This window comes from Melopsittacus undulatus, chromosome 1 (assembly GCF_012275295.1).
Source record: "Melopsittacus undulatus isolate bMelUnd1 chromosome 1, bMelUnd1.mat.Z, whole genome shotgun sequence".
Taxonomy (NCBI): Eukaryota; Metazoa; Chordata; class Aves; order Psittaciformes; family Psittaculidae; genus Melopsittacus; species Melopsittacus undulatus.
In genome coordinates, this window is record NC_047527.1 from 77,558,039 (window position 1) to 77,585,439 (window position 27,401).

The 27,401-nt window shown below is 37.9% G+C and overlaps 1 protein-coding gene across 4 annotated transcripts in view; it reads right to left on the reverse strand.

Annotated features, from left to right (window-relative positions):
* Window positions 1-22,654, reverse strand: part of CDH18 (cadherin 18) — a 172,401-nt gene extending 149,747 nt beyond the window's left edge. For 3 of the 4 annotated variants that reach the window (XM_005153354.2, XM_031052837.2, XM_031052838.2), the window contains exon 1: window positions 22,343-22,654. In XM_005153354.2, coding sequence (XP_005153411.1) covers window positions 22,343-22,570 — 228 coding nt within the window. In that variant the 5' untranslated portion in view covers window positions 22,571-22,654. The remainder of the gene's footprint in view (window positions 1-22,342) is intronic. The other variant, XM_031052839.2, reaches the window with a different exon arrangement.
* Between the last annotated feature and the right edge of the window lie 4,747 nt (window positions 22,655-27,401).

Consider the following 27,401-nt stretch of genomic DNA (forward strand, 5'->3'; position numbering starts at 1 on the left):
TGCCCTTTTATCTCTTTCCCACTATTCCAACTGAATGGTGAGACTTCAGGGATTGCCCCATTAAGAGGGGTCCTCATTTTTAAGCAAAGCATGACAAAAGCTTTTTCTTCCCCTTTTGCAGCTGTCAGGCAGGACAGAAAGGAACAAAGCTAATGCTATTAAGCATCTGTACACTGATGGATACCCTAAACCCAGCATTTTGTGGTTTAATTATTTTTAAAAGGGCAAAGTTAAAACTGTGAAAGATAATGTCAGTCAATAGAATTACTCAAACTGCAGAGATACTATTGGAAATGTAAGAGTACACACTCTTATTTCAGTAATTCTCCTTTCCTCAGTTCCAGCAATCTGAAGATCTTGGAGAGGTGACAGGGCAATTCAAATTAGGATCATTCATTCTGGTCCATAATTGCAGCAGGTAATTAAATGGCAAATAAATGATGAAGGAAAAACAGATTTGAAGCTTTACCCTCCTTTCATAGTCCTCATATTTCCAGATCTAGTTGTCTATCCCATCTCATCATGTTCTTTTGCACATAACTGTGCTGTACCCTTTCTACCTGCTGTTCTGGCTAATGACTCACCAGTGCTCCATGTGTACTCCTTGCTGTCCTGAGCTATGAGAGAATGTACCACTTGCATTACTCCTCATAGGAGACTAAGACCCTAACAGTATTCTGGAGCTGGCAAAAAACACTCTTCCCAGGCACAGCTCCAGGTTGGGCAAAAAGGAAATTCAGAGCAGCCCTGCAGAGAAGGACTTGGGAGTGTTGGTTGATGAGAAAATGAACAAGAGCTGGCTGCAGTGTGCACTTGCAGCCCAGAAAGCCAACCGTATTCTGGGCTGCATCAAAAGGAGCGTGACCAGCAGGTCGAAGGAGGTGATCATGCCCCTCTACTCTGCTCTCCTCTCGTGAGACCTCACTTGGAGTATTGTGTGCAGTTCTGGTGCCCTCAACATAAAAAGGACATGGAACTGTTAGAACAAGTCCAGAGGAGGGCCATATGGATGAGCAGGGGACTGGAGCACCTCCCAGATGAAGACAGGCTGAGAAAGTTGGGGCTGTTCAGCCTGGAGAAGAGAAGGCTGCGTGGAGACCTCATAGCAGCCTTCCAGTATCTGGAGGGGGCCTATAGGGATGCTGGTGAGGGACTATTCACTAGGGACTGTAGTGATAGGACAAGGGGTAACAGGTTAAAACTCAAACAGAAGATATTTAGCTTGGATATAAGGAAAAAATTCTTTACATTTATGGTGTTGAGGTGTTGGAATGGGTTGCCCAGGGAGGTTGTGAATGCTCCATCCCTGGCAGTGCTCAAGGCCAGGTTGGACGAAGCCTTGGGTGATATGGTTTAGTGTTTAAGGTCCTTTCCAACCCTAACTATTCTATGATTCTATGATTCTCAGTGCTCTGTGCTAACTGCCACCCTGCCCTCGGAGCACTGTCCAGTTCCTCAAGGTGGAGCAGCTCCTTCCCCCATTAAAAAAAAATAAATAAATAAAAAACAGTTCATCTAATTTTAAGATGATAAGCATTTTTGAATGTAAAACGGAAAAACAACTTAGTAAGCAGCTCCAAGTTAAAGACATTAATACAGAGAATAAAGTATCTCTACAAAAGATAATATTCAGATCCAATGTAAAAAATACCAGCTGAGAATCTGACCCATAAAAATATTCCTGACATCTCTGACAAAACAGGAAATAAAAAAAAAGTGAAATTTATACAGAGTATAATACTAGTCTTCTTGGTGCATATATTTAATTTGTTTAAGAGGAAAAGAGAAACTATTCTACTATGCACGTTTTATTTTCCAGTCATATAGTTAAATTTTGAGTTGAACTGGGAATCATTTCTTCTCCCTCATCTGGAGTTTCATAAACATGTACAAACAAATCTCTTTGATACACAATTTCCCTCCTTGTCAGGAAACTAAATTCACTTATTGAAGGCCATAAATCAAGACACTTGTAACTCACCTAATCAACAAACATGATGGTTAATTAATTAATCAATTAATTAATGAAATTGTATTTGTTGTACATCTCATATGCAGGATTAATTCAGCAACATAATTTCTCAGTGTGCCCTCTGATAGGCATCCCAGCTTGAAAGAAGAGGCGAGCGTTAGCCCTTTACAGTTTCTGAAACTCCCAGTAGATGAATAACACATTCTTTTACCCATTACCTCATCCATATCCTGCTGTCCCATATAACAAAAAGTTATCAAACAGACGTCAGTTCTCCAAGTATAACTTCAGCTTGTTAGCTGAATGTTAATAAACCCATAAAACACTGCTGCAATGCTTGGCAACCTTTCTGAGGTCAGTCAGCTTTCTGCAAAATTCCCAAAAAGTAGAACTACTGCTTATGAAGCCAAAAGCTTCTGTAGTTTAATTTCATTTTTCAGAACTATATCTGCATAAAACTGTTTTGCTCAACTTGAACAAAAAGTCTTGGCAAATCTTAGCGATCTACAGATATGGAAACTTCACAGGAATTCCAAAAGCTATTCTGCATAGCCATCAGACAAGGCATTAGTTTCTTTGTCATAGGTGAGCGTTTTAATTTGTTTCAAATTTAGAGCATTTCTCATATATCTGATGTAAAACCCCAAAAATATAGAATCATAGAATAGTTAGGGTTGGAAAGGACCTTCAGATCATCTAGTTCCAACCTCCCTGCCATGGGAAGGGACACCTCACACTAAACCATGTCACCGAAGGCTCTGTCCAGCCTCGACTTGAACACCACCAGGGATGAAGCATTTATCATTTGTTTGGGCAACCTGTTCCAGTGCCTCCCCACTCTGACAGTAAAGAACTTCATCTTTATATCTAACCAGAACTTCCCCTGTTTAAGTTTAAATCATAGAATCATATCAATTACCCCTTGTCCTGTCACCGCAGTCCTACAGCCAGCATCCCTGTAGGCCCCCTTCAGATACCGGAAGGCTGCTATGAGGTCTCCACACAGCCTTCTCTTCTCCAGGCTGAACAGCCCCAACTTTCTCAGCCTGTCTTCATCTGGGAGGTGCTCCAGTCCCCTGATCATCCTCATGGCACCCCTCTGGACTTGCTTTGACAGCTCCATGTCTTTCTTATGTTATGGACACCAGAACTGTACACAATACTCCAAGTGAGGTCTCACGAGAGGAGAGTAGAAGGGCAGGATCACCTCCTTCGACCTGCTGGTCACACTTCTTTTGATGCAGCCCAGTATACGGTTGGCAAAATACCTATATTCTTCCAAGTAGGACAGAACTGAAAAAGCTGACCCAACCAGAAAGCTTTCAAAAACTGATGAAATACTGAAGGGTAAGCAAACAAGTTAACTGTAATTTTATGCCTGAATGATGGTTGGTCTGAGATTAATCTGTACTGACACAGCATAGTGGCCACTTGGGTAAGTTCTTTCAGAACTTGGACTTCCTGTTGCTACTATAACCCATGTTCTGCATTTTCAGTGCACTCCTGTCCAAATAAGTTATTTTCCCAATAATTAACAGCAGAGAAACCAAGTTCTGCCTGTGTCATCTTGTAACCACACATGCTTCCTGAAACATCTTACTCTACAAAGCCAATTCATGATTTCCCCTCTGGGAGAGCTTCACAGACTAAACTTGTAACTAGTTTCTGTCAGAAACTCTTCAGAGGGTGCACAATATAAACAGCAACTAGGAAGCAGACCTCAATATACACTTATGTTGTATACAATTCTCCTTGATTCTCTATAGATGTGGCAAGATCTTCAGATACAATTTATAGTACAAACACAATAATTTGTCATTTACATCAGCTGAGAAGCCAGTCTGTGAAATTCAGATTACTGTCATATCAGTGTGATTTGCTAGAGCTATTCAGAAACTTAGTATAATAACATAAACATCTTTAATATGTTAATATGATATTAGATGTTATTAATTACCATATGAGATGCTACACTTACTTCTAGTAAACTGCATTATCTCCAACACTCAAGTGCTTATGTTCTGCTAAATCAAGGCAGTAGAGGTACAGATTTTTCTCTGCATAATATCTGCACATAGAAGAAAAAAACAAGGAAAAGGTAGGTACAGAGTCCGCTTTTACACTGCATGACTACCTATTAATTATAGGCTTCAGTGGAGTGATGAACATTTCAGAGTACAACACTACTTGTAAATTCCCTTGTTTTGTGTTCTTGGATTATGCCTTCAGCCATATTTGAGTAGACACCAGAAACAAGCCGGCATCTGTCTGACATAAAAAGCATTTGCTTGTCGTAGTGCCAAGAGCCAGGAAAAATTACTGCCACTCCATTCATACTCAGGGGTATATGCAAGAGCAAGAGGTCTGGAAAGATGCAATCCAAATGCATAAAAGTTGAGGAAGAAATTTTTTTTTTTTTCTTAATGCTGGGATGGGAAGGACAGGCTTCTTGTTTATGTACTGTTTGGGAACCCAGTTTACTTCCTAATGATTCAGTTGAAGTCTTCATAAAACTAAGTTTCAGATCATGCTCTGAAGGTGGATTAACTAATATGTCTCCAGAATCTCTGGACCCTAGACTCTAGGCAATAGAAACCAAAATCATTAATATTTATTCTATCTTGCTTCCCATTAGCAGTTCATGTAGCTGTAATATATGAATGTAATATGTAGCCTTGAAACTCACACTACCTTCCTATGCAGTACATTTCAGAATTAGAAAGATCTGAAGTGCATGAAACAGCTCTCATTTAGCTTTTAGTGTCCACATACAAAGAATATTTTGCTCATACATTAATATGATCTTTCATAAGCTGTCACATAGACATGAAGTAATACGAAGATTAAACCATCTTTTAGCCTCCCAAGAATCCACATGAGGTCAGAGCATGGTGGTCTTTTAGCGCCACAGGTATAACAAAGAAAGATTAAATGTAACTAATACAACCATGAATTGCTACAAGCTGGGAACTTCAATCCTAGAAATTTCAACAAGTGAAGGGAATCCAGCTGAATAATGAAGAATGAGGAGAAAGCATTTCTGCGGAACCTCAATATATTTAAAAAAAAATTACCTCAATTTCTTTAAAAACAGTGCTGATGGGGGAGGGATGCAGCTGTTAGAAAACACATTAACCATGGACTGGAGAATAACTCGACAGAAGTTACCATGGGAAATAGGGATCATTTCAAATCACGATTATTCAATGTAAAACAGGTGGGCTGAGAAACTGGAGCACTCTTGCATTCCTGTTTGTACACTGACACGTTGAGAAGATCCCTTTTCTGCATTTGGTGTTCAGTAGTCTGAAACATTAAAGGCAATTGGTGGAAGAGTGTTGTCATTTAGAGATTTCTACTTTAATAAACCAATATTGCACCTACAGATACATTTAGGGAATTACATTGATGAAGAAACTCCTAAATAGCAGAGTTTTAAATTCTCAGGCTTTCGGGGAAGGGAAGAATATTGATTTTAGAGATCTAACAATTTTGGTTCAAGCAATTTTGAAGAAATGTTAGATTTTAAAAGTAACTTACTACTGAGACAGAAAGGAATTTTTTACATTCTCCTGTGGGTAGCTGTGTCATTTGATACTTGTATCACATTTCCCCCTAAGGATTTTTTTTTCATTATGATTTTCTATGAAAGGCAGACAGAGAAAAGCATTGTTCTCCACAGAAATTAAAATCATTACAAATTAATGCTAATACCCTGCAGCTTAGAACATTTCCAAGACATGGAACAGAACATCTGTTTACTGTGTAAGTCAGTACATCTTTCAGAACAGATACTTAACAGCACTGGGCCCTGTGGGACCCCACTAGTGACAGGTTGCCAGTTTGAAAAGGAGCTATTTAGCACCGCCCTCTGGGTGTAGCTGGTCAGCCAGTTCCCCATCCACTGCACAGATCACTTGTCAAGACTGTAACATATCTATTTCTCAAGGAGGAGACTTCAGTAAACTGTACCAGAAGCCTTGGAGAAATCTGGATAGAAAACATCCACTGCTTGCCCCACATCAAACGAGCAAGTTACTTCATTGTAGAAGGCAATCAGGTTTGTCAAGCACAGTCTACTCCTGGTGAATCCCTGCTGGCTTTTCCCAATCATGAGCTTCATTTGACTTGTGAAAGCCACCAAGAGGCTTTGTTCAACATCTTTGTAGGGACTGAAGTAAGACTGATGAGCCTATAATTTACTGGATTCTCCCTTGAGCCCTTCTTGGACATGGGGGTGATGTTTGCCTTCCTTCAGTCTTCAGGGATGTCCTGTGATCTCCACAACTTCTCAAAGATTATGGAGAATGACCTTACAATGATGTTAGCCAGTTCTCTTAATACGCACAGGTAGATACTGTCAGGGCCCATCAATTTGCAGGGGTCAAGTTCCTGTAGTAGTTCATATACCAACCCTTCCACTGACAGTGGGTCTGTGTCTGTACCAACCATGAACTTGGAGTTTTGTTCCCAAGGCCTGGGACTCAACAGTGCTGGTAAAAAGAGGTGAAGAAAGTGTTGGGTCTCTGCCTTTTCAGGGTTATCGGTGACTAATTAGCTTCTCTGCTTAACAGTGGGCCAGTACTTTTCTTCTGTTTCTGCTTCTTGTTTATGTACCTAAAGAACCTTTTCATGCAGTCTTTGACATTTCTTGACAATTTCAATCTGAACTGAGCTTTTGCTTTTGTAACTGTATCTCTGCACACCTTGGCAATGCCTTTGTAGTTCTCCATGGGTATTCATCTGCATATATATGCAAAGGGTATTCATTTTCCATCTCTGATACCTCTCTTTTTTGTTTCTGAGCAGATTCAGGTCACAGTTAAGCCAAGGAGGTCTCTTCCTCTATCTAATTCCTTATCTGTAATTAGGGGATGAACTGGTTTTGTGCTTCCAGGAGATAATTCTTGAAAATCTCCCAGCACTCTCTAGTTCATTTATCATACATGGAACCTTCTAATGCAATCCCTCCCAACTGTCCTCTGAAATTTGCTTTTCTAGAATCTAAATCCTTTGTCTCAGTACTAGCCTTCAGCATGCTCAGCCAGAATCCATACTCCATAACACTGTGATCACTGCAGCCAAGGTGATCAGAAACCAAGATACCACAATACAGGTTTTCTCCGTTAGTGAGCAGAGCATCCAGAAATGCCTCCTTCCTGGTTGGCACATCTACCATTTGTATGATGAAGCCAGTCCTCTATGTTTTCCAGGAATGTGATGGATTACATATGAGCTGCTGTATTGTTCTTCCAACAAACGTCTGGGTAGTTGAAGTCACACATAAGAAGCAGGTTCTGTTGACCTGATGCGTGCTCACGCGACCCAGATATTGCTTCACTGGTCTTATTAAGTTAGTTTGGAGGCTGGTAGCATCTGCTACCTGCAAGATCCCCCTTTGAGATAACCCCTTTGATCCTGACCCAGAGGCATTTAATGGGACTTCCACAATCGCTGTAGCTGACTTCCATACATTTAAGGTTCTCCTTAATTATAGAATTATAAAATGGTTAGAGTAGAAAAGGACCTTAAGATCACCTAGTTACAACCCCCTCATCCTCTGTTACCCTGCCTGTCTTTACAGACAAGTCTAAAGTCATCCATCAGGATCCTCCAGTCATGTGGGTTGTCCCACCATGTATCAGTTATTCCTATGATATTTTAACTTTCTGACTGGGTATGGAGCTCTGGTTCCTCCTGATTGTTCCCCAGGTTGTGTACACTGTTATACTACTATGTTTATATTTTAGCTTTTGCTTGGAATCTATATTCCAGGTTTACATGAAAAGTGATTTAAATAAAAACAAACCTTGAATGAGTCACTGTAAATTGCCAATTTGCTTTAAGTATGAAAGCTGTCTACCATGAATGTATTCCTTGTGCTCTGAAAGAAACATGCCACAATGATTTAATACAATATAGAGGAGAAATGGAGAAACTAATTCCTCCAAATAAAATGTAAACCAAGATTAGCTCATGCTATTACAGACATGTAGAGAAAAAATTATCTAAGAAGAGAGGATGGACTGGAAATGCTGAGTTCATCAGTAATAGCTGCTGACACAATCAATCTTGGAATAACATTTAATATAACAACAAATACTTGTGATATAGGTGTGTGAGGGGCAAAAGCAATTTTTATTAGCACTCATTAGAGATACAGCTCAGCCATCCATGTAGATGTGCAGCTCTGAGCTCATGAATGCCTTGGTTTTCTGTCAAGCTATGATTTGCTGTTAATCTCAATGTGCTGTGTTTTTTACCTGCTGAATTACCTCCGTTCATTATTGAGATACTAATTAGGATCACTGATGTGGCATTAAACATCAAAGCATCCTATGTTAAGCAATTTTACCAATTTCATATGTGAACAACTGCCTTATTTTCTTTATTTCTAGTCTGTTGTGCTGAGGGCTTTTTTTGTTTTGTTTTAATTTTTGTTTGTTTTTCCGATGACTCGTGCTCCATGTAGGAGGGAAGGAAAGGAAAATGAAAAATCATTCCTGATTCACATCCTTTCACTAATTACAACTGTCTAGGCCACTATCCAACCCACTTTATCTCTTCAGTCAGAAGAACTCTCCCCTACTCAGCTGTTCTTCATACTAACAAGAAAGTCAAGCAATCCCTTCCCGTATAAAAAAATCCTGTGCTCAGAAAGACAACAGCTTTAAACATTGTAATTCTAGAACTGAAGTTCTTAATCAGAAAGGTGGAGTTTCTCAAATCAAAGAGACTGATGGCCTAATTAGTCATTCCTCACACAGAAGTGTTCTATACATTAGATCAGCCTTGTTGCCCTTCTCAGAAATGTTTCTTTTGCAAGACTGGGGAAAAGGATAAGAAAATTAGAAGTATACTTTGTGTCTGAGAAACAGGTGCACAGAAGATTTATACAGTTAGATATTTGGTGGGGTTTTCCCCCCTCTTCCTAAAGATTTCTAATATTCAGTTTATTCACTGGGTAGTTTCTAGGCACTTTGCTGACAGAGCAATCTTAGCATTCATATGACCGTACAGTCTTTTTAATGAGTGGTAACTGTCAACTCAATTAAAACTGCTCAACTCAGCTGCTGCTCATGTGCCCATTTATCTGTATTGAATTTCAGTCAGTCTTAAAAGATTCCCCTGCTACATTTCCTTACAATTGGTATTTCCCATTTTTTCTTCTCAATAGCTTAGTATAATTAATGAAATGTGTCATTTGGCTATTCACCCTGCTTTCCACAAATAGTTTTAAATGTTATGTGGCACTGGATTTCCCCAGATGCGGGGTTTGAGGGTTTTTTGTTGGTTGGTTGTTTTTGAGGTTATTTATTTCTTTTGAGGAGTTTGTTGTTTTGTTGGTTTCTTGTTTTTTTTTTTTTTTTTGGGGGGGGGCATTTGTTTTGGATTTTGTTTTGCTTTGTTATTTGTTTTTTTTTCCAGGTTATTTTTTGTTTGTATCCTCATATACCAAACTAGTTTTAGATATTATCAAAATTATTGGGTTAGGTATTTCTTCTTGAATTACTGCACCAGGTTTATGCGATTAATAATTTCATGTGTTGATTGAATCTATAGCTTCTTCCGCAATGCCTCAGTTTGAGACTCCTCCTTTTATTTATTCCTTATAAAATGACTGCTGTGCTCCCCCAGGTCTCCCATGGTAAAGAGATTTAAAAAAAAAAATCTTTCAGCAATTCTGCAACAGCCTTGTTTTGCTCTCTTTATGCCTTTTACACCCCAACTGTTTTTCAGTCTTTCAGCACAACAATCTCTGATAAGCTTCCTCACCTTGATGTTTCTAGAGAAGAATTTTATGGTTTTTATTGCAAGTTTCTCCTCAGACTTTCTTGGATGGGTTGTTGTGCATAACGAGTTCAAAATTTCTCAGTCGTTTCTATTTCTCTTATTTGGAAACAACTGCACTTTTAAAAAGACTGCCTTTATTTGCCCTCTCTACTGTGCCATTCAGTCATTCCGACTTCCCTTAGGCCTTCACATGTTTCTGGTGGGTGCTTGGCATTTGCTTTAAGCATTACTTAAGACTATTGATGACGAGGTAATTTATGAAGTAGTAATTTATTATGGCTAGAGCCTTTTGATACAAGGGTTCAACCTCAATATAATTTTTTTCCTGCCTTCCAGGGAGTAAGTACCTCATTACTACTGCTTTTTTGCTGCCATAGAAGCTGAATACCCTGAGATGTCTGAATACGCCCAACACATCACAACAAACTTTGTTATTCCAGTCAGCAAGGTAATGACAATGCTCTTGTAGTTTTAATAACACATCTGAAACATCCATAAAGACACTCTGTGGTTTGTTGAAATAGTTATGTTGTCATGATTTGACTCAAGAATTTCTGATAGAAATTATTCAGACATCAAGGGTGTGAAAACATTGCTTCTGTAATCCTTTACCAGATCCGAAACTATACCTCTTTAGGATACTATTGAATTTAAGGATTAAAGCAGATAATTAATAATAAGTAGTAAAAGAAATCTAGCAATACAAATATATTAAAAAATCAAAACCCCAGTGTATTTATATAAATTGCAACCATTTCTATTTATTTTGTAAACATGTACAGAAGCCTCTTCCTTAGCAGGCTTTCCTAACTCAAAGGAAGGGTTTTATTTGTGAATAGCACCTCTTTTATTATCAACACATTAACACACTAATAGCTCAAGCAGGTGCTTTGACCAGTATGAAAAAATGTCTGCAGAGCTCTTATTATTGGTATGGTTTTTATATGAGACTTTGCAAAGCTGTTTTATTTATACTGAAGTATTGAGTATGCTAATTTCCTGAAAGATAACAAATCAAATACATTTTGGCAACATTTTTCTTGTATCTGATAACAAACCAGAAAAGGACATCCAATACCCCATGCCACACAAATTAATTATATACTAAACGCAATATAATTCCCAAGTGTAAATTTATGAATTCAAACTATTACCCCTGATGACTGGGATTTTTGTTTGTAACCTAATGGAAAATTCCAAACTATTCATAGATGAAAAATGCAGATTTGATACAAATGTTAAATATACAGGACAGCTATGCTACTGTTCTTGAGCAACAGACTCGGAGCAAGCTCTTCTGCTGAGTTTGTTCCCCAAGTGCTTTAATAATATCTTTCTGCAGAGAGACATCTTTGCAACTGTCTTATCTCCAGTCTTGAACAGCTCCATACAATCAACCTTTCCTCTAGAAAACCTCATGTAAAGCAAAGAAGCAATTACTGAGAAAGCAATACATTCAACATCAAACAATATGAGTCATTATCTTTAGTGTTGTATAGAATACACCACACAACTAACTTTTTGCAAATGCTGCTACAGTTCTAGAAATATTGCAGTCTCACTCACCTTTTTTTCAGACATTTTGAAATGAATGAACAAGCTGCTAAACCTAAAATCCCTACTCTTTCACAGCCATCTGCACTTTAGAAAAAGAGGATCTCTTTTTTGCTAAAGCATGTTTCTGCACAGTTTCACTTGTAATGTCCTACATGAAAAAAGGAGAAAATACCTAACAGTGGCGATATGCATTCTGTCTGCTGAGGGGATCAGCTCTGCCCTGCGGTAGGGCTGGTGGAGCTGCCTGAAATTGTCTGTGTCTGGCACTGGGAAGCATCAGCTGCTCTGCACAAGGGCTGCCCAGGTAGACATCCCGCCAGCACCTCACTATGTAAAACCAGTACATGACCAAAACAAAACCAGAATGAAGGAAGGAACAAGGCTAGGCAGGTACAAAACTGGGTCTCCCCACACAAAACAAAACAAACAACAAAAAAAACAAAGCAAAACAAAAACTAACCAACCAAAAAAAAAAAAAAGAAAAAAAAAGTTAAAGCTAAAATGTTGGTTCCATCAATACAGTCAGCGCAAAGAACATATAAAAGAAGCAACTTCAGCTGCTGATGTGTCAGAATCATGAAACGGTAAGAGGTAAAGAATACAAAAGGAAGTCAAGTTTTGTACAGACTTTTTCAGCCCATAAGAGTCTCAAGGAAGATTAGATCAGATTGATCCATTAATTGAAATAACCATCTCCACATTGCAAACTAAAGTTTTGCAATATAGAACTGACAGACTATATAAAGCATCCTCACAAACACAGCTATTACTTTGACATTAGATTCAGTGGTGCTGTTTTGACATAAAAGACCAAGTTTCTTCTTGGAGTAATTCCACACTGCCTTAAATGAAGTTAAACCAGGTAAACACTCTAGCCCATGTTTTTCAACTGGAACTGAACACTTCAATATGTTCATGCTTTTCTGTTTTTCTGGTTGGTCTGTCAAGTCAAAATGCCCTTGTCAGTCTGTATATAACCATTTTCTGTCAAAGGACTGCAATGCAACTACTATGCTTCAGAAAACCTCAGATACAGCTGAATACACTAGAAGAAAGTCAGATTGATATGGCTGATGAAAGAACTCTCTTCCCTTTAATTTAGTTTCCCCCCCAAATAACCTCTGAATCTTTAGATATTCCACTTCAAAAATAATAACTAAAACCTAAAGGCCCATAGCATTCTACGACTTGCAGAATTTTAGTAATGTCCTCAACCTCTCAATAAGAAGCCAAATAACAATTGTTGATTAAGGGTAGAGTTGCTATTATCATGGAGGTAGCAAAAGTAGCTGTTTGTGCCAAATGAACTAAAAAAAAAAAAGTAAGTATACATGTACACATTACACATTTTTATTTTTAAAAGCTTCCAAAACAGTCTTGAGTTAGCTTTTTCTAAAATTATAGTAGAAAATGAGATAGGACATGATGTAAGACCATATAATGTGCAATACCTCAGATGTGATGACAGTTAAAATGAAGAGGAGCACATTTCCTCTGTTCTTGGTAAGGCTACTCCCTGAGGAACAGTGGGAGACAGATAGGAGAAGACAGAAGTAAGCACTGTCCCGTATGATGAGTTTTGGCTTTCAACCAACTTCAGTGGCACTGAATCAAAATGTTATTTAACAACAGTAAGGGTGACAAGTATTAGGACCTGAGTAATCAGTGAGCAGAGAAGCATAAAGATTGGAATAGCTATAAAGTACTGTAAAATCTGAGGTTAGTGACTTAATGCAATGAAAATGCTGTAATGGGGAAAAAGATGATTTTGAGTAATCAGGAAGAAGAAAACAATAAAGACTGAAGTAAACAGAAAGTATTACGAAATCTGAGGCTACAAATCTATGAAGAAACTCTAACGGAGGATTTTTTTTATTTTAATTTTTTTAATTAAAAGGGATCTATTACAATACAAATCTCTACTTTTTCAGTCCAAACACTGATAATCTCAGTCTTTCACAGATTCACCAAGAGGTCCTTTGGAAGCAGCTTAAGACATCTCAGTTTTAAATATAATTAAAAATTGTGAAGCTAAACCTTTGCTCAAATATGAAGTATATTCATTCAATGTTCATTTTCTCCTTTCTTCTAAGAGCCCTGAAAAGATTATAAAGTTGATCTCTTTCACGCTACACACATGAAATATGTGATTTTTAAGCTTGCTGAGCCAAAATTCCTCTCCTTTTTTTTTTTACTTTATTTTCCATATAGATCTATTCTAGTATAAACTTTCATAGAAGCAACCAAAGTCTATAAAAGAACAGAAAAATCTGTGCTTGCATATTTAAGTTGTTATTGCTACCGTATCTTTGCTAGCTATAGAGGAAAAATATTTTATCTAAATACATTATTTGTGAAACTTGCAAGCTAAAAGGTAGAAAATTAAATGCATGTTACTCTAGATCCTAATTATGCCACTTGCATGCCTTTTTATGAAGGCATGAAAAGGGCTAATAAACCATGTGCAAAATCTTTAGACTATAACATCTACACTTCCATTTTATTTTTATCATAAAACCACACCACTTTTTTTATAAGGATAAATTTTGTAACTTTTCATTATGTCTGAAATGCTGAAATATACTTAATTTTGTGTTAACCTTCAGCACTGCATTAAATTATTTTAATTGTAAAACTCCACTTCCATTTTTTTCTTAGCACTTTGTCCTGGGTTCAGCAGTAGCAGTCATTTTTTCTTCTTCTTAATAGCTGGTACAGCGATGTGTTTTTGACTTTTGGCCTGGGAACAGCACTGATAACAGCAATGTTTTTAGTTACTGCTCAAATGTTTAGTCTGACCAAAGACTTTCTGAGCCTCATGCTCTGCCAGGTAGGAGGGGAAGCTGAGAGGAAGCAGAGATAGGACACCTGACCCAAACTAACCAAAGTATTCCATAGTACAGCACATCATACCCAGGCTGTAACTGGGAGTGACCCAGAAGGGCTAGTGCACTGCGGGCCTGGACTAGGTATCAGTCTGTGCTTGGTTGGGAATGGTGGGGGCGAGTTATCAGTCAGCAGGTGGTGAGGTGTTGTATTCTTTTCCCTTGTTATTTCCCTTATCATTATTATTATTGGTGATAGCAGTAATGGTTCGTGTTATACCTTAGTTACTGGACTGTTCTTATCTCAACCCATGGGAGATGCATTCTTTTGATTCTCCTCCGCATCTCTCCAGGAGTTGGGGGAGGAAAAGGGGGAGTGAGTGAACGAGCTGCGTGGCTGGGTTTAAACCACAACACACTTATTCTAAAATACACATATTTCCCCTTTCTGTCATACAATCTGAGATATGAAATTGTCTTGATATGATCAGGGAAGATTAAATTAACTGTCCTATATTAGAACTGATTTACTGCAATAACTTTGAGAAACAATTTTGAATGACAAGTCTGGTATGCTATATTTCAGTTTTGAAGAGTGAGATAAAAAAGTAACAACAGAATTACTACCTTTAAAATCCAATATAACAGCTGGGATTTCTTAATCTAACTTTTAGTACAATAATTTTAGTACATTTTAAAAGCTGTTACTTTCACTTTGTTTCTCCTGTATTCACACTTATTTCTCACTCTTCCATATTTCTTTATCTCCCCCATCAACATAAATCTCAAATGGCTTTGAATTACAAGTGAAAATGTGAGAAGCATCACTCCCTTAAACCCCCAAATTTGGGAATAAAAATGTAGTTGAAAACCAACAAAGACTGGAATGTCTGAAAAAACATTTCTATTTACCCTTCAGAGAACATCTGAACTGGATGAAGAGGTACACATTCTGTATTTCAGAGATTCAAAGTGTCCACAGGGACATCAAGTGTCAGTCTTGTTCATTGTATTCCTCTGCTGTTGCCTCTAATACCATGATCCACTCAGCCTCTAACCAATGCTCATCTTCCCTTTATCACTGCACATCTACTTCTCTTTCCAAAGTAAAAAGAACAGTAAATGTGTAGTTATGACCTGTTTCCAGTGCAACTCACCAACTTTTAAGAAATATACTCACTCTCATTTTTAGGAAATATCAGAAGGAGCAGACAAATAGGAGTGAAGTTTCAAAATTAAGAATGTTATAGACTGAAAACATGTTCTCTTCTTTCTTAAACTTGTTAATTTGTTAATTATTTTCCCATATTCTGACACATGAATTATCAAATCTGGAAGCATGAAGAAAATGCAAGAGAAATGTAAATTGTATCAGCCATGGCAACTGAGAAATGTTAGAAGTTTGCAGCTCTACAGCATAAGTTTTTCTCAATTTCCTCAGGAGAATCTATGTTCCTCTGAGCTGGTGCAGTTGGTACCCGACTACTCACCAGGCCATGGTGCATTCTCTAGGCCTGCCCCATTCAGCTATGTTTTCATACGAGTAGTTTTCATCAGAGACATCCAAAAGACAAGAAGTCTCATAGAATATGCAAAAAGTCCACCAAGCCCTATTAGAATCATAGAACACCTAGGGTTGGAAAGGACCTTAAGATCATCTAGGTCCAACCCCCCCCCCCGCCATGGGCAGGGACACCTCACATTAAACCATATCACCCAAGGATTCATTCAACCTGGCCTTGGAGCACTGCCAGGGATGGAGCATTCACAACCTCCCTGGGCAACCCATTCCAACACCTCAACACCATAACAGTAAAGAATTTCTTCCTTATATCCAGTCTAAACCTCTGCTGTTTAAGTTTCAACCTGTTACCCCTTGTCCTATCACTACAGTCCCTAATGAATAGTCCCTCCCCAGCATCCCTGTAGGCCCCCTTCAGGTACTGGAAGGCTGCTATGAGGTCTCCACACAGCCTTCTCTTCTCCAGGCTGAACAGCTCCAAGTTTCTCAGCCTATCTTCATACACAAGGTGATCCAGCCCTCTGATCATCCTCATGGCCCTCCTCTGGACTTGTTCCAACAGCTCCACGTCATTTTTATGTTGAGGACTGTGTACAATACACCAAGTGAGGTCCCATGAAAGCAGAGTAGAGAGGCAGGATCACCTTATTTGAGCTGCTGTAACGCTCCTTTTGATGTAGCCCAGGATACGGTTGGCTTTCTGGGCTGAGAGCGCACACTAAACCAAGCTCATATTAAGTTTCTCATCAACCAACACCCCCTAAGTCCTTCTCTGCAGGGCTGTTCTGAATTTCTTCTTTGCCCAACCTGTAGCTGTGCCTGGGATTGCTCCAACCCAGGTGTAGGATCTTGCACTTGTCATGGTTAAACTTCATAAGGTTGGCATCAGCCCACCTCACAAGCATGTGAGGTCCCTCTGGATGGCATTCCTTCCCTCTAGCGTATCAACAGAACCACACAGCTTGGTGTCATCAGCAGACTTGCTGAGGGCACACTCAATCCCACTGTCCATGTCACCGGCAAAGATGTTAAACAAGATCGGTCCCAACACCGATCCCTGAGGGACACCAGTCATTACTGGTCTCCAGTTGGACATTGAGCTATTGACCACAACTCTTTGCGTGCGGCCATACAGCCAGTTCTTCATCCACTGAGCGGTCCACCTATTAAACTGATGTCTCTCCAATTTAGAGACAAGGATGTTGTGTGGGACAGTGTTGAACAGCTCATGTAGCTGAAAGATCAGTTCTGTGGATTCAAGCTGCTTATTTGAGACAAGAATATTTGTTCCCACTTAATTTACACAGTTTGTCTACTGCGTGCACATACACACACTTATACCTACAGTCATAGATAAGGAGTCTGTCAGAACCATCTACTACTGATCATTGGGAAGCTGTTAAGTAATTACCACAAGTAATTAATTATTTTATATCAATAGTCGCTGTAGTTTTAAATTTTTTTAAAGATATCTTTTTAAAAAAAGCTAGGTTTGGAGTTGTTTGTTCAGGAAAACACCCTGAAACATTGAACACTTACACCAAGTCCAACATCAAGAAAACAGTTCAATAATCTCAGAACTACAGAGAATACTTAACAGATACAAAAGGATCATTTCTCATTTGTACAATAAACTAATTTTTCTAGGACCCGTGTTTTGCCATGTTCCCATGTTCCTATAAAAACCTTCTGAGTATGGCTAATATGGGTTAATTTTATACACATTTACAGTCTCCAAATGACTAAATTACTTTTTCTTTTTTTTTTTTTGAGAAAAGGAATAATGGCTGGGGAATGGGGATATGATCAATATTTTAATATAATGATGACTTGTTGTTCTAACACTTGCAGTATATCAGATGACGGCAGTAAATTATCCATCCTCTTGACAGTCACTTCAGGATAAGAATGAGAAACCTTACCATTTTCATTGCCTATTCCTGTCTGCAGAGTGCATTTCCATGACAATGACTCTAATCATTATAACAGCATTGTATATAATGACTCTGCTTTCTCTGATGTTACTCTGCTTACTCTGCTTTCTCTGATGTTACTCTCAAATTGGGTGTGAAAAATGTGAAAGGACAGATCTCAAATGGCAAAACTTTCACCGGTGAAGCAGAGTAGTCTACAGAATAAATAACTGACAGAATTGATAACTTGCTGCCCCCAAACAGAAGCTTGGGATTAAAGGGCACTGCTCACATAGCCTTCCTTCATAAACCGAGGAGCTTTGCATGAAAGGTTCTTGTGAAATTAAAGGCGTGCAGAATGAGACCTTGATGAGGTGTGCACAATTAAATGTGACATCAGTAAAACATCAATTTTTCAAAATTAAAAGGAACTCATGCACAATGCCCAATAACAAAATCTTGCTGATTACTAATATGATGTCAGTCTTAGCCAGGCTTTCTTTTTTTCTGAATTAAAAATATATGCCTGAACTAATATGATTGACCTTTGCAGTAAATTCATCAGAACCATGTCAACAAATGGAAAATAGAGTACAGATGCCTGTAAGTCCCACAAAGCTTCTTCAAAGATGAACTTAACAATAATAATAATGTGAAGTACTCAGAGTAGAATATTATGACACCTCAGGGAATTCTTTGAGGAAAAGGGGAGAAAAATCGGTATGTACAGAGAAAAAAATGTCCTCAAATAAGGCATGTAGTCACAATCTGACCACGAAGGATTAAATTAAATACTATTCACTGATCCCTTTAAAGGGATGTTTACATTCATTTATGTATGATGTAAATGTAGCATTAATAGAGTGGTAAATGTAACATTAATGTAAACATAGCATTAATAAAGGTAGCATTAATAGAGCGGTCAAAGGCTGACAGAAAATATATTAAAAGGGACCATCCTCTAGATAACTGAATCCAGGCACCTGTACTTTCATGATATCATATTTCTAAATGCTTTCATAAAGACAAGCACGCTTTACTTTTAAAACCCTTCAGGTTTTTGTTTCCACTGTTCCTATTAGACTCTTGAAGAATTTTATTTTTTTTTATTTCCATTTGAAATTAACTCATGACCATCAAAATGTCTCTTTTTTCCTAGGTAAAACCTGAATCAACTTCAAAGCTCTTCTCTTGCCCTTGTGGTTTCTTCTGAAGTGTATTAATAGAATAACACATGCTCTCCACCACTATTTGTGAGAGTAATTAAACAAACATATTTTCATAGAATAATAGAATCACAGAATGGTTTCGGTTAGAAGGGACTTTAAAGCTCATCTACCTCCAACACCTCTGCCACAAGCAGCAACACCTCTCACTAGACCAGGCTGCTCAAAGCCCTGCCCCACCTGGACTGAAATACTTTCAGGGTTGCAGCAACTGTAACTCCTCTAGGCAACCTCCTCCTGTGTCCTACCACCCTCATAATAAGTAATTTCTTCCTAATATCTAATCTAAATCTACCCTCTTTTAGTTTAAAAATATTTTCTCTTTTCCTGTCTGTACCTGTCCTTGTAAATCTCTCTCTCCAGCTTTCTTGTAGGCCCCCTTAAGGTACAGGAAAGCTGTTGTGAGGTCTCCCCAAAGCCTTCTCTTCTTGAGCTAAACACCCCAACTCTCTCAGCCTGTCTTCATAGGAGAGATGCTCCTGCCCTCTGATCATCTTCATGGCCTTCCTCTGAGCACCCTTGAGCAGGTCCACATCTTTCCTGTGTTGGGGATCCCAGAGCTGAACACAGTACTCCAGGTGGTGTAGAGGGGAAGAATCACCTTTCTTGACCTGCTGGTCATGCTCCTTCTGATGCAGCCTAGAATAAAGTTGGCTTTCTGGGCTGCGAGCACACACTGCCAGCTCATGTTGAGCTTCTCATCAACCAATATGCCCAAGTCCTTCTCCTCAGGGCTGCCCTGAATCCAGTTTCCACTCAGTCTGTTCCTGTGTTTGGGATTGCCCTGACCCAGGTGCAGGACCTCGCACGGCTTTGTTAAACTTCATGAGTTTTGCACTGGCCCACCTCTAGAGCCTGTCCAGGTCCCTCTGGATGGTATCCCTTCCCTTCTGTGTGTTTATTGCACCACACAGCTTGGTGTCATTGGCAAGCTTTCTGAGGGTGCACTCAATCCCACTATGTCACCAACACGGATATTAAACAACGCTGGTCCTAATGCCAGCTCTTCAGGAACACCACTCATCACCGCTCTCCACTTGGATATAGAACATTGTCCACAATTTTCTGAGCAAGACCATCCAACCAAATCCTTTTCCACCAAGTCATTCATCCATTAGACCCATGCCTCACCAATTTAGAGACAGACATGTTCTTTGGGACAGCATCAAATGCCTTGAACAAGTCCAGGTAGATTATGCCACTTGCTCTTCCCTTATGCATCAACACCGTGGCCCCATCATAGAAGGGCACCAAGTTGGTCAGGAATGATTTGCCCTTAGTGAAGCCATGTAAAGGAGTGCCACAAATCACTGCTTTATTGTCCATGTGCCTTAGAATTGTTTCCAGGAGGATCTGCTTCATGATCTCGCTGGGCACCACTGTGAGACTGACTGGTCTGTAGTTTCCTGTATCTTTCTTTTTTCCCCTTTTTAAAAATGAAAGTTATATTTTCCCCTTTCCACTAAGTGGGAACTTTATCAGACTGACACAATTTCTCATATTTGATAGATAATGCCTTAGCCACTTCATCCGTCAGTTCCCATAGGACCCACAGATGCATCTTGTCAGGTCCCATGGACTTGTGCACCTTCAGGTTCCTTAGATGATCTCAAACCTCATCTTCTCCTAAAGCAGGTGGTTCTTCATTCTCTCAGTTCCTGGCCTTGCCTCCTGTGACTTGGAGCAGTGGGACAGTGTGATTTGAGCTCTTGGAGTAAAGACCGAGGCGAAAATGTCATTGAATACCTCAGCCTTCTCCATAATCCCTCTAACCCTGTGGCTATAGGGTTAGATTTTATTCTCTAAAAGCAACCCAAATATAATATTCTTTTTTTTTTTCTGTATAGCTTCATATAGAAATTAATTTTCTTGGGCAAATTAATCAAAGCAATAAACAAGTTAACATTATTTTCCACAATGCCTTCACTACCACTTTATCTCTGTTTTGCTTATCTCAGTTTTTGCAGCTTAGTGTCCAGCTTACCTTCTTCAAGGCATGACAGTAGAGACAATAATTGATCTGCAGAGCAGATCTTTCTCTTCCTCTGTCTCTTGCATCTGACAAACTGTAGTGTATGCCCGAAATTCATGATACTGTCTGTAAGAGCCTTATCACATTGTGGTCTTGAAGTTTACTGCATATCTCCATATCTAAATTTTATTCATGCTATCTAGCTCTTTCCAGACAATGTTTTGCTTCTCCTGCATAGCTCTGCATCAGAACGATGTTTATAAAATATTTCCAAAATCATTCATGAAAATGCTAATCAGTCTAAGTTGGGTCTGCAAGCATATCTCTTTATTCCCTTAACCGTCTTAAAAGCTCCTCTTTCAATGCAGTCCATTAGCTCCACTTAGAAAGGTTGTTCTTCAGTTTATATTTTCTGCAGAAATCTCAGCAATTTTTAGTATGCTAAAATACTTGGTATTCTACTAAGCCTGTCATACTGAATATTTTTTTTTGGTCTTCATGTTAACTGTACCTTAAATACAGATGCTTCATTTGCTATTTTTAGTTCAGATGAATCTGTTTAAATTTGAAAGCCCTTGCTACCAGACATCTGTGATTTCAGAAGCTACTGGTTTCCTTGGATATTTTTTCATACTCTGAGATATAATTTTCAGGATTCCCAACTTGAAGGCAAACTAAGATTAAATAATTCCTTTTCCATGCCCTCATCTCTATTAACAATCTTTCTTCACCCAGCATATTCAACACCTTTCTCTATTTTCATTAAGGAGATTAAGACTAATCTAGATTATGTAATAAAAAAAAATTCTATCATAATGCTGAAAGACAGTATTCAGGGCGAGAAAAGCTCCATCTGGCATACTTCTTGCGATAAAGTTATATATACAGTTTTGTGTTATCTTAAAGCAAATTTAAAACCATGCTAGACAGATAACATTATACATGATAAACCAGACTTCAGTTGGCCAGCCTACAACTGCATCAGAATGAGTTTTATGCCTGAAGCTCCCTAATATATGTCAAAACATAAATGCAGGGCTTCCTGTTCTCATAGGTTTCTGAGGAACTGTAACAACACACCTCCTGCCTCCTTTTACGAATAATGTCAGGGAATTTCCCCTTGGAGGATTCCTTTTTCACCCTGCATTCAGAGTGGAATGAATACCCTATGAAGCTTAGACTGTACTTATAGTATTCCCTGAAATAAAACTGAATCTTATTCTGAAATACCTGCAAAAGTCTTTAGCAGTGACATATTTAAGCTCCATGCATTTGGGGTTCTATAACCTGATGTAAGAGGGTCAGCTGCACTCAATGTTTAGCTGAGCTCAGAAGAAACATTATGTTATTCTATTTTAATACCTTCATCATGTTTACTTTAACTTTTTCCTTTATAATAAATACAGAAAGTATACACATACAATTGGTAAATTCATTATGCATATATATGGCAATTTCAGAGGTGTCCTACTTTAAAAAAGGAGGCACCATCTACAGAGACATAAATTCCACATTTCAAGGGATACCAAAACCAAACCCCAAAAGAAGACATAAACCTTACCTTTCCTACATACTGAGGATCTGGTCCCATATGTTCTTCTAAAACAAAGAACTGATTCCACACCCATCCACGCTTGGGACGATGATGTACTTCTGTTTCGCCTTCTATGTGTTTGGTTTGGTTTCTAGTCACCTTGATGGAGCCATGGTGAGCAGCTCCATAACACCTCTGCACAAAACAGAGACAAACTAGGACTGGGCAGATACAAGATGTACTTGTAATTCTCATTGTAGGATAAGCTTCCTGTTCAAGGTTTTCTTTCTCTTGCTTTTTGAGTTGTAATCCTTTAACAAGTTCCCGAGAAACAAGGTGAAGCCTGGTTCAGAAATACAGTCCAACATGGGTTTTTCTGCTTGCTCATGGTTTAGCTGCTCATTTGGGAAAGCTCAGATTATATCTACATTATGAAAAGCTTACTGGAAAAATTGATATTTCTTCTGAGGTCTTCACAATAGAGTTCCACAGCCGTCCATTTTCTAATAGGGAAAGAAAAGAAAGCCACTTATTCATCACTTAACCCACCAATTTTCAGGTTTCTGACCTTAGAATACATTCACATCTGTACTATCCAGTCTCTCAAAGATTCTCATTTTAACTACAATTTCTTTTCAACCCTTCCTGTAAAGTGTTGTAAAAAGTGTTTTCATATTGGTTTGATTAAATACCTTAAGAATTACCATTGCTTTTCCAAGCTATGAAAACATTCACATTATTAAAAACTGGATGATTCAGGCCAGTTTTCCTTTGGCTTACTTCCAAATCAGTGACCTGGTCTGGCAGTAAAAAATATCACCGCTGCAGTGTCATTACATAGATAGTGATTGGTAATTTCACATGAGTTCTTTACCTTCTCTACACCACACATCTAACACAGTGAAAAATACCAAAGCTAGGATGGGTTTTCAAAGAAAGCTTCCAAAATCGGCTCTGAGTATTCCGAGTCAGTATTAGAGTGCATTGACAGGAATTTTCAGTAAAAATACTCACTTTTACATCCTCTATTTTAAATATATTCCAACCAATATCATACTGGAATCTCACAAGATTACTTTATGCTGACAGAAAGCTCAGGTACTGGTGTTCAGATTATCAGCATTATTTTCATAAAAGTGTCTAAGTTCTCACTGGCAATATTTTCTCAACTTTAAAAAGAAAAATAAACATTTATACTACAATAATAAAATGTGAAAATGTGCATAGAAGTTGATTTAGTGCTTAAAGCAAAGTAGATTGATAAAAATTAAGTAACTCTTTAACCTCAGATAAATAGTTACTCTAAGGTAACAATTTGTTCAGTTATCTGAAGGTATCAGTCGATCAGGAGTCTCAAAACATGCAACTACATCTATAAATTAGAACTATAATTAGATAATTAAATTACAACTATAATTAGAACTTATATTCAATATTGGCTGTGTTTGAGAATCATAAAAACATTACAAGTAATGTAAACAGAAACACAGTGAAACTGATTTTGTTTTGTCATAGGAATCAAACAGAACAAATTCAAAGACTCTAAAGAATCAAACAGGAAATTAGAAATCAGATGGAAAAATATTGCAGTTGAAGGAAGCTCATCAACTGTCTTGGCTACATAATTTTTCCCTTGTTTTTCTCTCAAATCCATAATAATACTGGGAGCTGAACCATACTTCATTCATCTAAATCCAGTTTCTAATCAGAATAATGGAAGAATTCTTCAAAACTGCTCTACAACATTACATATATCCAGAAAGGATACATTTTCCCTTACTATTACTCAGTTCAGGACAGTGGATTATGCTGAAGTAAATGAAGAACTCCAGTTTCTTGCACCTGGGCAGGAGTTAAAAAAGAAACTCTGTATGGTATTTTCCACTGCAGAAAGAAGTTTCTAGACATTTAGTATTACCCTGCTTCCTATTTCCACATCAATGCAATCTCCCCTTAACCCCTACAATGTCTAAGCCATTAGTCTTTTAAAAGCCTCACATCTCATCTCAGAACAGGTTCACAAGACATGATGCATTATTAACTTCTTTAGTACAAATGTGATTTAATAGGGATTTTTCACAGTTAAATTAATACAGTTGTATGAAGTGTAAGTAATACCAGGGACAGAATCCATACATTCTGGGTCTCCCCTTTGTTTCTAACTATATAACCTTCTCCTGTAGTTTCCTTGACTTTCTGCATTATTTCCTGATTCTTGCTAGAAATCAGGTTTTGCCTTGAGGCATGAAATTGCCTTCTAAAGATTTCTATATTTACAGATGAACTATTTAAATAGATTAGTCATTGTTATACTTCAGATGTACATTAAAATTAATCAGTACCTCACAAAATGATAAGGCTGCAGTTTTATCCATTCAAGTATTGTTTTTATTCCCTTTGTTTCCATCTTGGGAAATGCCTGGGAGCAGCTCATAAGACTATATGCTGTGCATAATGTTAAAAATGTGCATTGAAATTTCTCAGAATGACACATTTTAAATTTATTTGAAAGCATTACTACTGAACTTTCCTTTATAAGAACCACGGGGATGGTGGTACTGGAAAATTCTTGCCTTATAGAAAAGTAAATATAAATGAGCACAGAAGATAGATACCCACAAATCAAGATTTACTACACAGAACTTTGTTTATTTTCCTCCTCATAAGTCATTCATAGAAAAAAAAAAACAACCAAAAAACCCCCAATAAATTAAAGAGAAAAAAAAACCCAAAACCAAACATCCAAAATCCCTAAACAAAATAAAAAAAAGCAAAAATCAAGATGAAGCATGTAAGCTGTGGTATGTCATAGTCTCGGCTTTGTATGAATTAAAACAAATAAGAGACAAAACTATGAAGGGCTTCTTCATCTCAAAAATATCTGTTTTTCTTAGCGTTAACTAGAAGGCATTAAATTTATGTTTTGCAAAAAAACAGTTTTTTACCTCAATTCAGAGATTAGGTGTTAAACTCTTGCCCCAAAATTAAAGTTTTAAAATTCTTTGTTCTGAACAAATATTTTCAACAGAAACACCACCCCCCCCAATAATTAATAATAATAATAACACATCTACTTCCTGTTATATTCATGCTTAGAAGTTTAGCCCTCAGCTGTTCCTGAGTTGCATGTGAAGCCTGGAGAATTGTTTCCACTATGACAAATTAAACAATTAAAAGAGGAATGACTTTTACTGAAGATTCTTTGAAGCATTTTCACTCTGGTAAACATCCGTAATAACCAAAGTCTAATTAATACTCAGTACAAAGGTCCTTATTCTTATTTACTCAGCACACTCTTACTAAAGGTCTAGCACAAACACTCATTGAAATCCTGCATCACCTCCTCTAAAGAAACCTCAGCTCTCCCATGAAGACAGCAGTTTGTCTACAGGGGAAAGTACAGATGGAAAGACCTTGAATGGTTACTGCAGAAGAGATGGTTGCAAAGAATAGACAAACTTGAACTGTGAGTGGAAGACAGTATTTTCTGAAATCCCTTAAATTGTTACCTTAAGCTAACATACTGAGAGATGCTGACTTCTCAGTGCTCTTATCTGCAGGTTCAGATTAAGCATCCTGCTTTATAGTTCTTGTTAGGATGATGTATGCAACTGCAAAGTAGACTTGTGTTATTGCTGTCTCCTGGGAGCTCTCCTGAAAATGAGCTGTGTATCTCAAGAGACTCTCAGAGTGAATTAAAATTAAATAATTAAATAAGATGAGGTGGGAAAGTTCCACCAGCATTTCTGGAAATCATTACAGCACAGTAGTTACCGCTTAGTGTGGCAGCAAGACACTATAATGAATTCCCAGGAAACCAGTTTGAGCATAGTGATGCAAAGCGTGTATGCTTCACCATCATGAGGAGATGCATCCTTCGTAACAGACTTGTCCTGAATCTCAGTGTTCCCACTCTCCCATAATCAAATTGAGCACATATTTGAATTCATCTGGAAGATTCAGTTTTGCAGATGCACATTCAGCACAGCTCTGCACATCTTCTGTCACATCCCTCAGGGACCCTTTTCAGTCCCACAGTGATGGAGTGACAATTATTTATGGAACTTACAATAAATTGCATTTCTCATACTTTCTGACTTCTCCATCTGCATTCTGCCCTCTAGACTTCCTCCCTGTCAGAATAAATTCTTCCATTACGAAAATCTGACCAGCTTTAAATCAACATAATTAATTAGATAAAAATAATCAGGCAGGAAAATGTTCTCTTCTTCCTCTGTTGCCTGTGCTTAGTCTATTGCTAAAGTTATATCTTTCAGCACTACAGAAATAATGGTGTATTGACCTGGGGACCAAAGACAGAATAATGGGCTAGTCATCAGAATGAAAAACTGGATGTTACTTTTTATTTTATCCTTCTGAAGAAGAGCTTGATAGATTGCCAACAGAATATACAATACTCCTGAAGAAGAACTCCGGTAATTGGCAGGAAAAAAATGTAATTCTAGGTAGATGAAGAGAAATGGTTCGTCTGTAGTTGGTCTCTGTTCTTTATTCCAAAGACTGGTAGACCTGAGCTATAGGACTTTATAAGAAAAAATGAGGCACCAAGTCTTTCTTAGCTTATGTGATACACACACAATATATAATCATCATAGTACGCTTTCTAAAAGAATAGTGTCTTCTGCACATGCTAGTCTATCTCACAGAAGTAGCATCAAAACTATTTTGGAAAGCATTTAAAAACTGTTACTTGCTGTCTTGCCCCTTTGCTGTGGTTATGTTGTAGCTACATGTATGAGACTAAGAGCTAGGAGAGAAAGTAAATAAAATTTTCCTAAAATGGTTTAATAGCAACTCCAATAACTACAAATGTTTTGACAGCACAGTTCTATGCTGACAGATTTTCTAGATAAGGGAAACTGGACAACTTTTTTACTTCAACAGAATAAGAAAAAAATCTTTAATCTGTAAGGTAAATCCCAAATTATTGCTAAATTTATGTGGAAGTATGTTACTACTCTGAAAGTTAATCTTTATTAACCTGGAACTCAATCAGTTTCTTAAAGAAACATAGAGAAAGTTGACTGGATATTTCTCTCTTTAATTCTTTAAGCCAACAACTCCA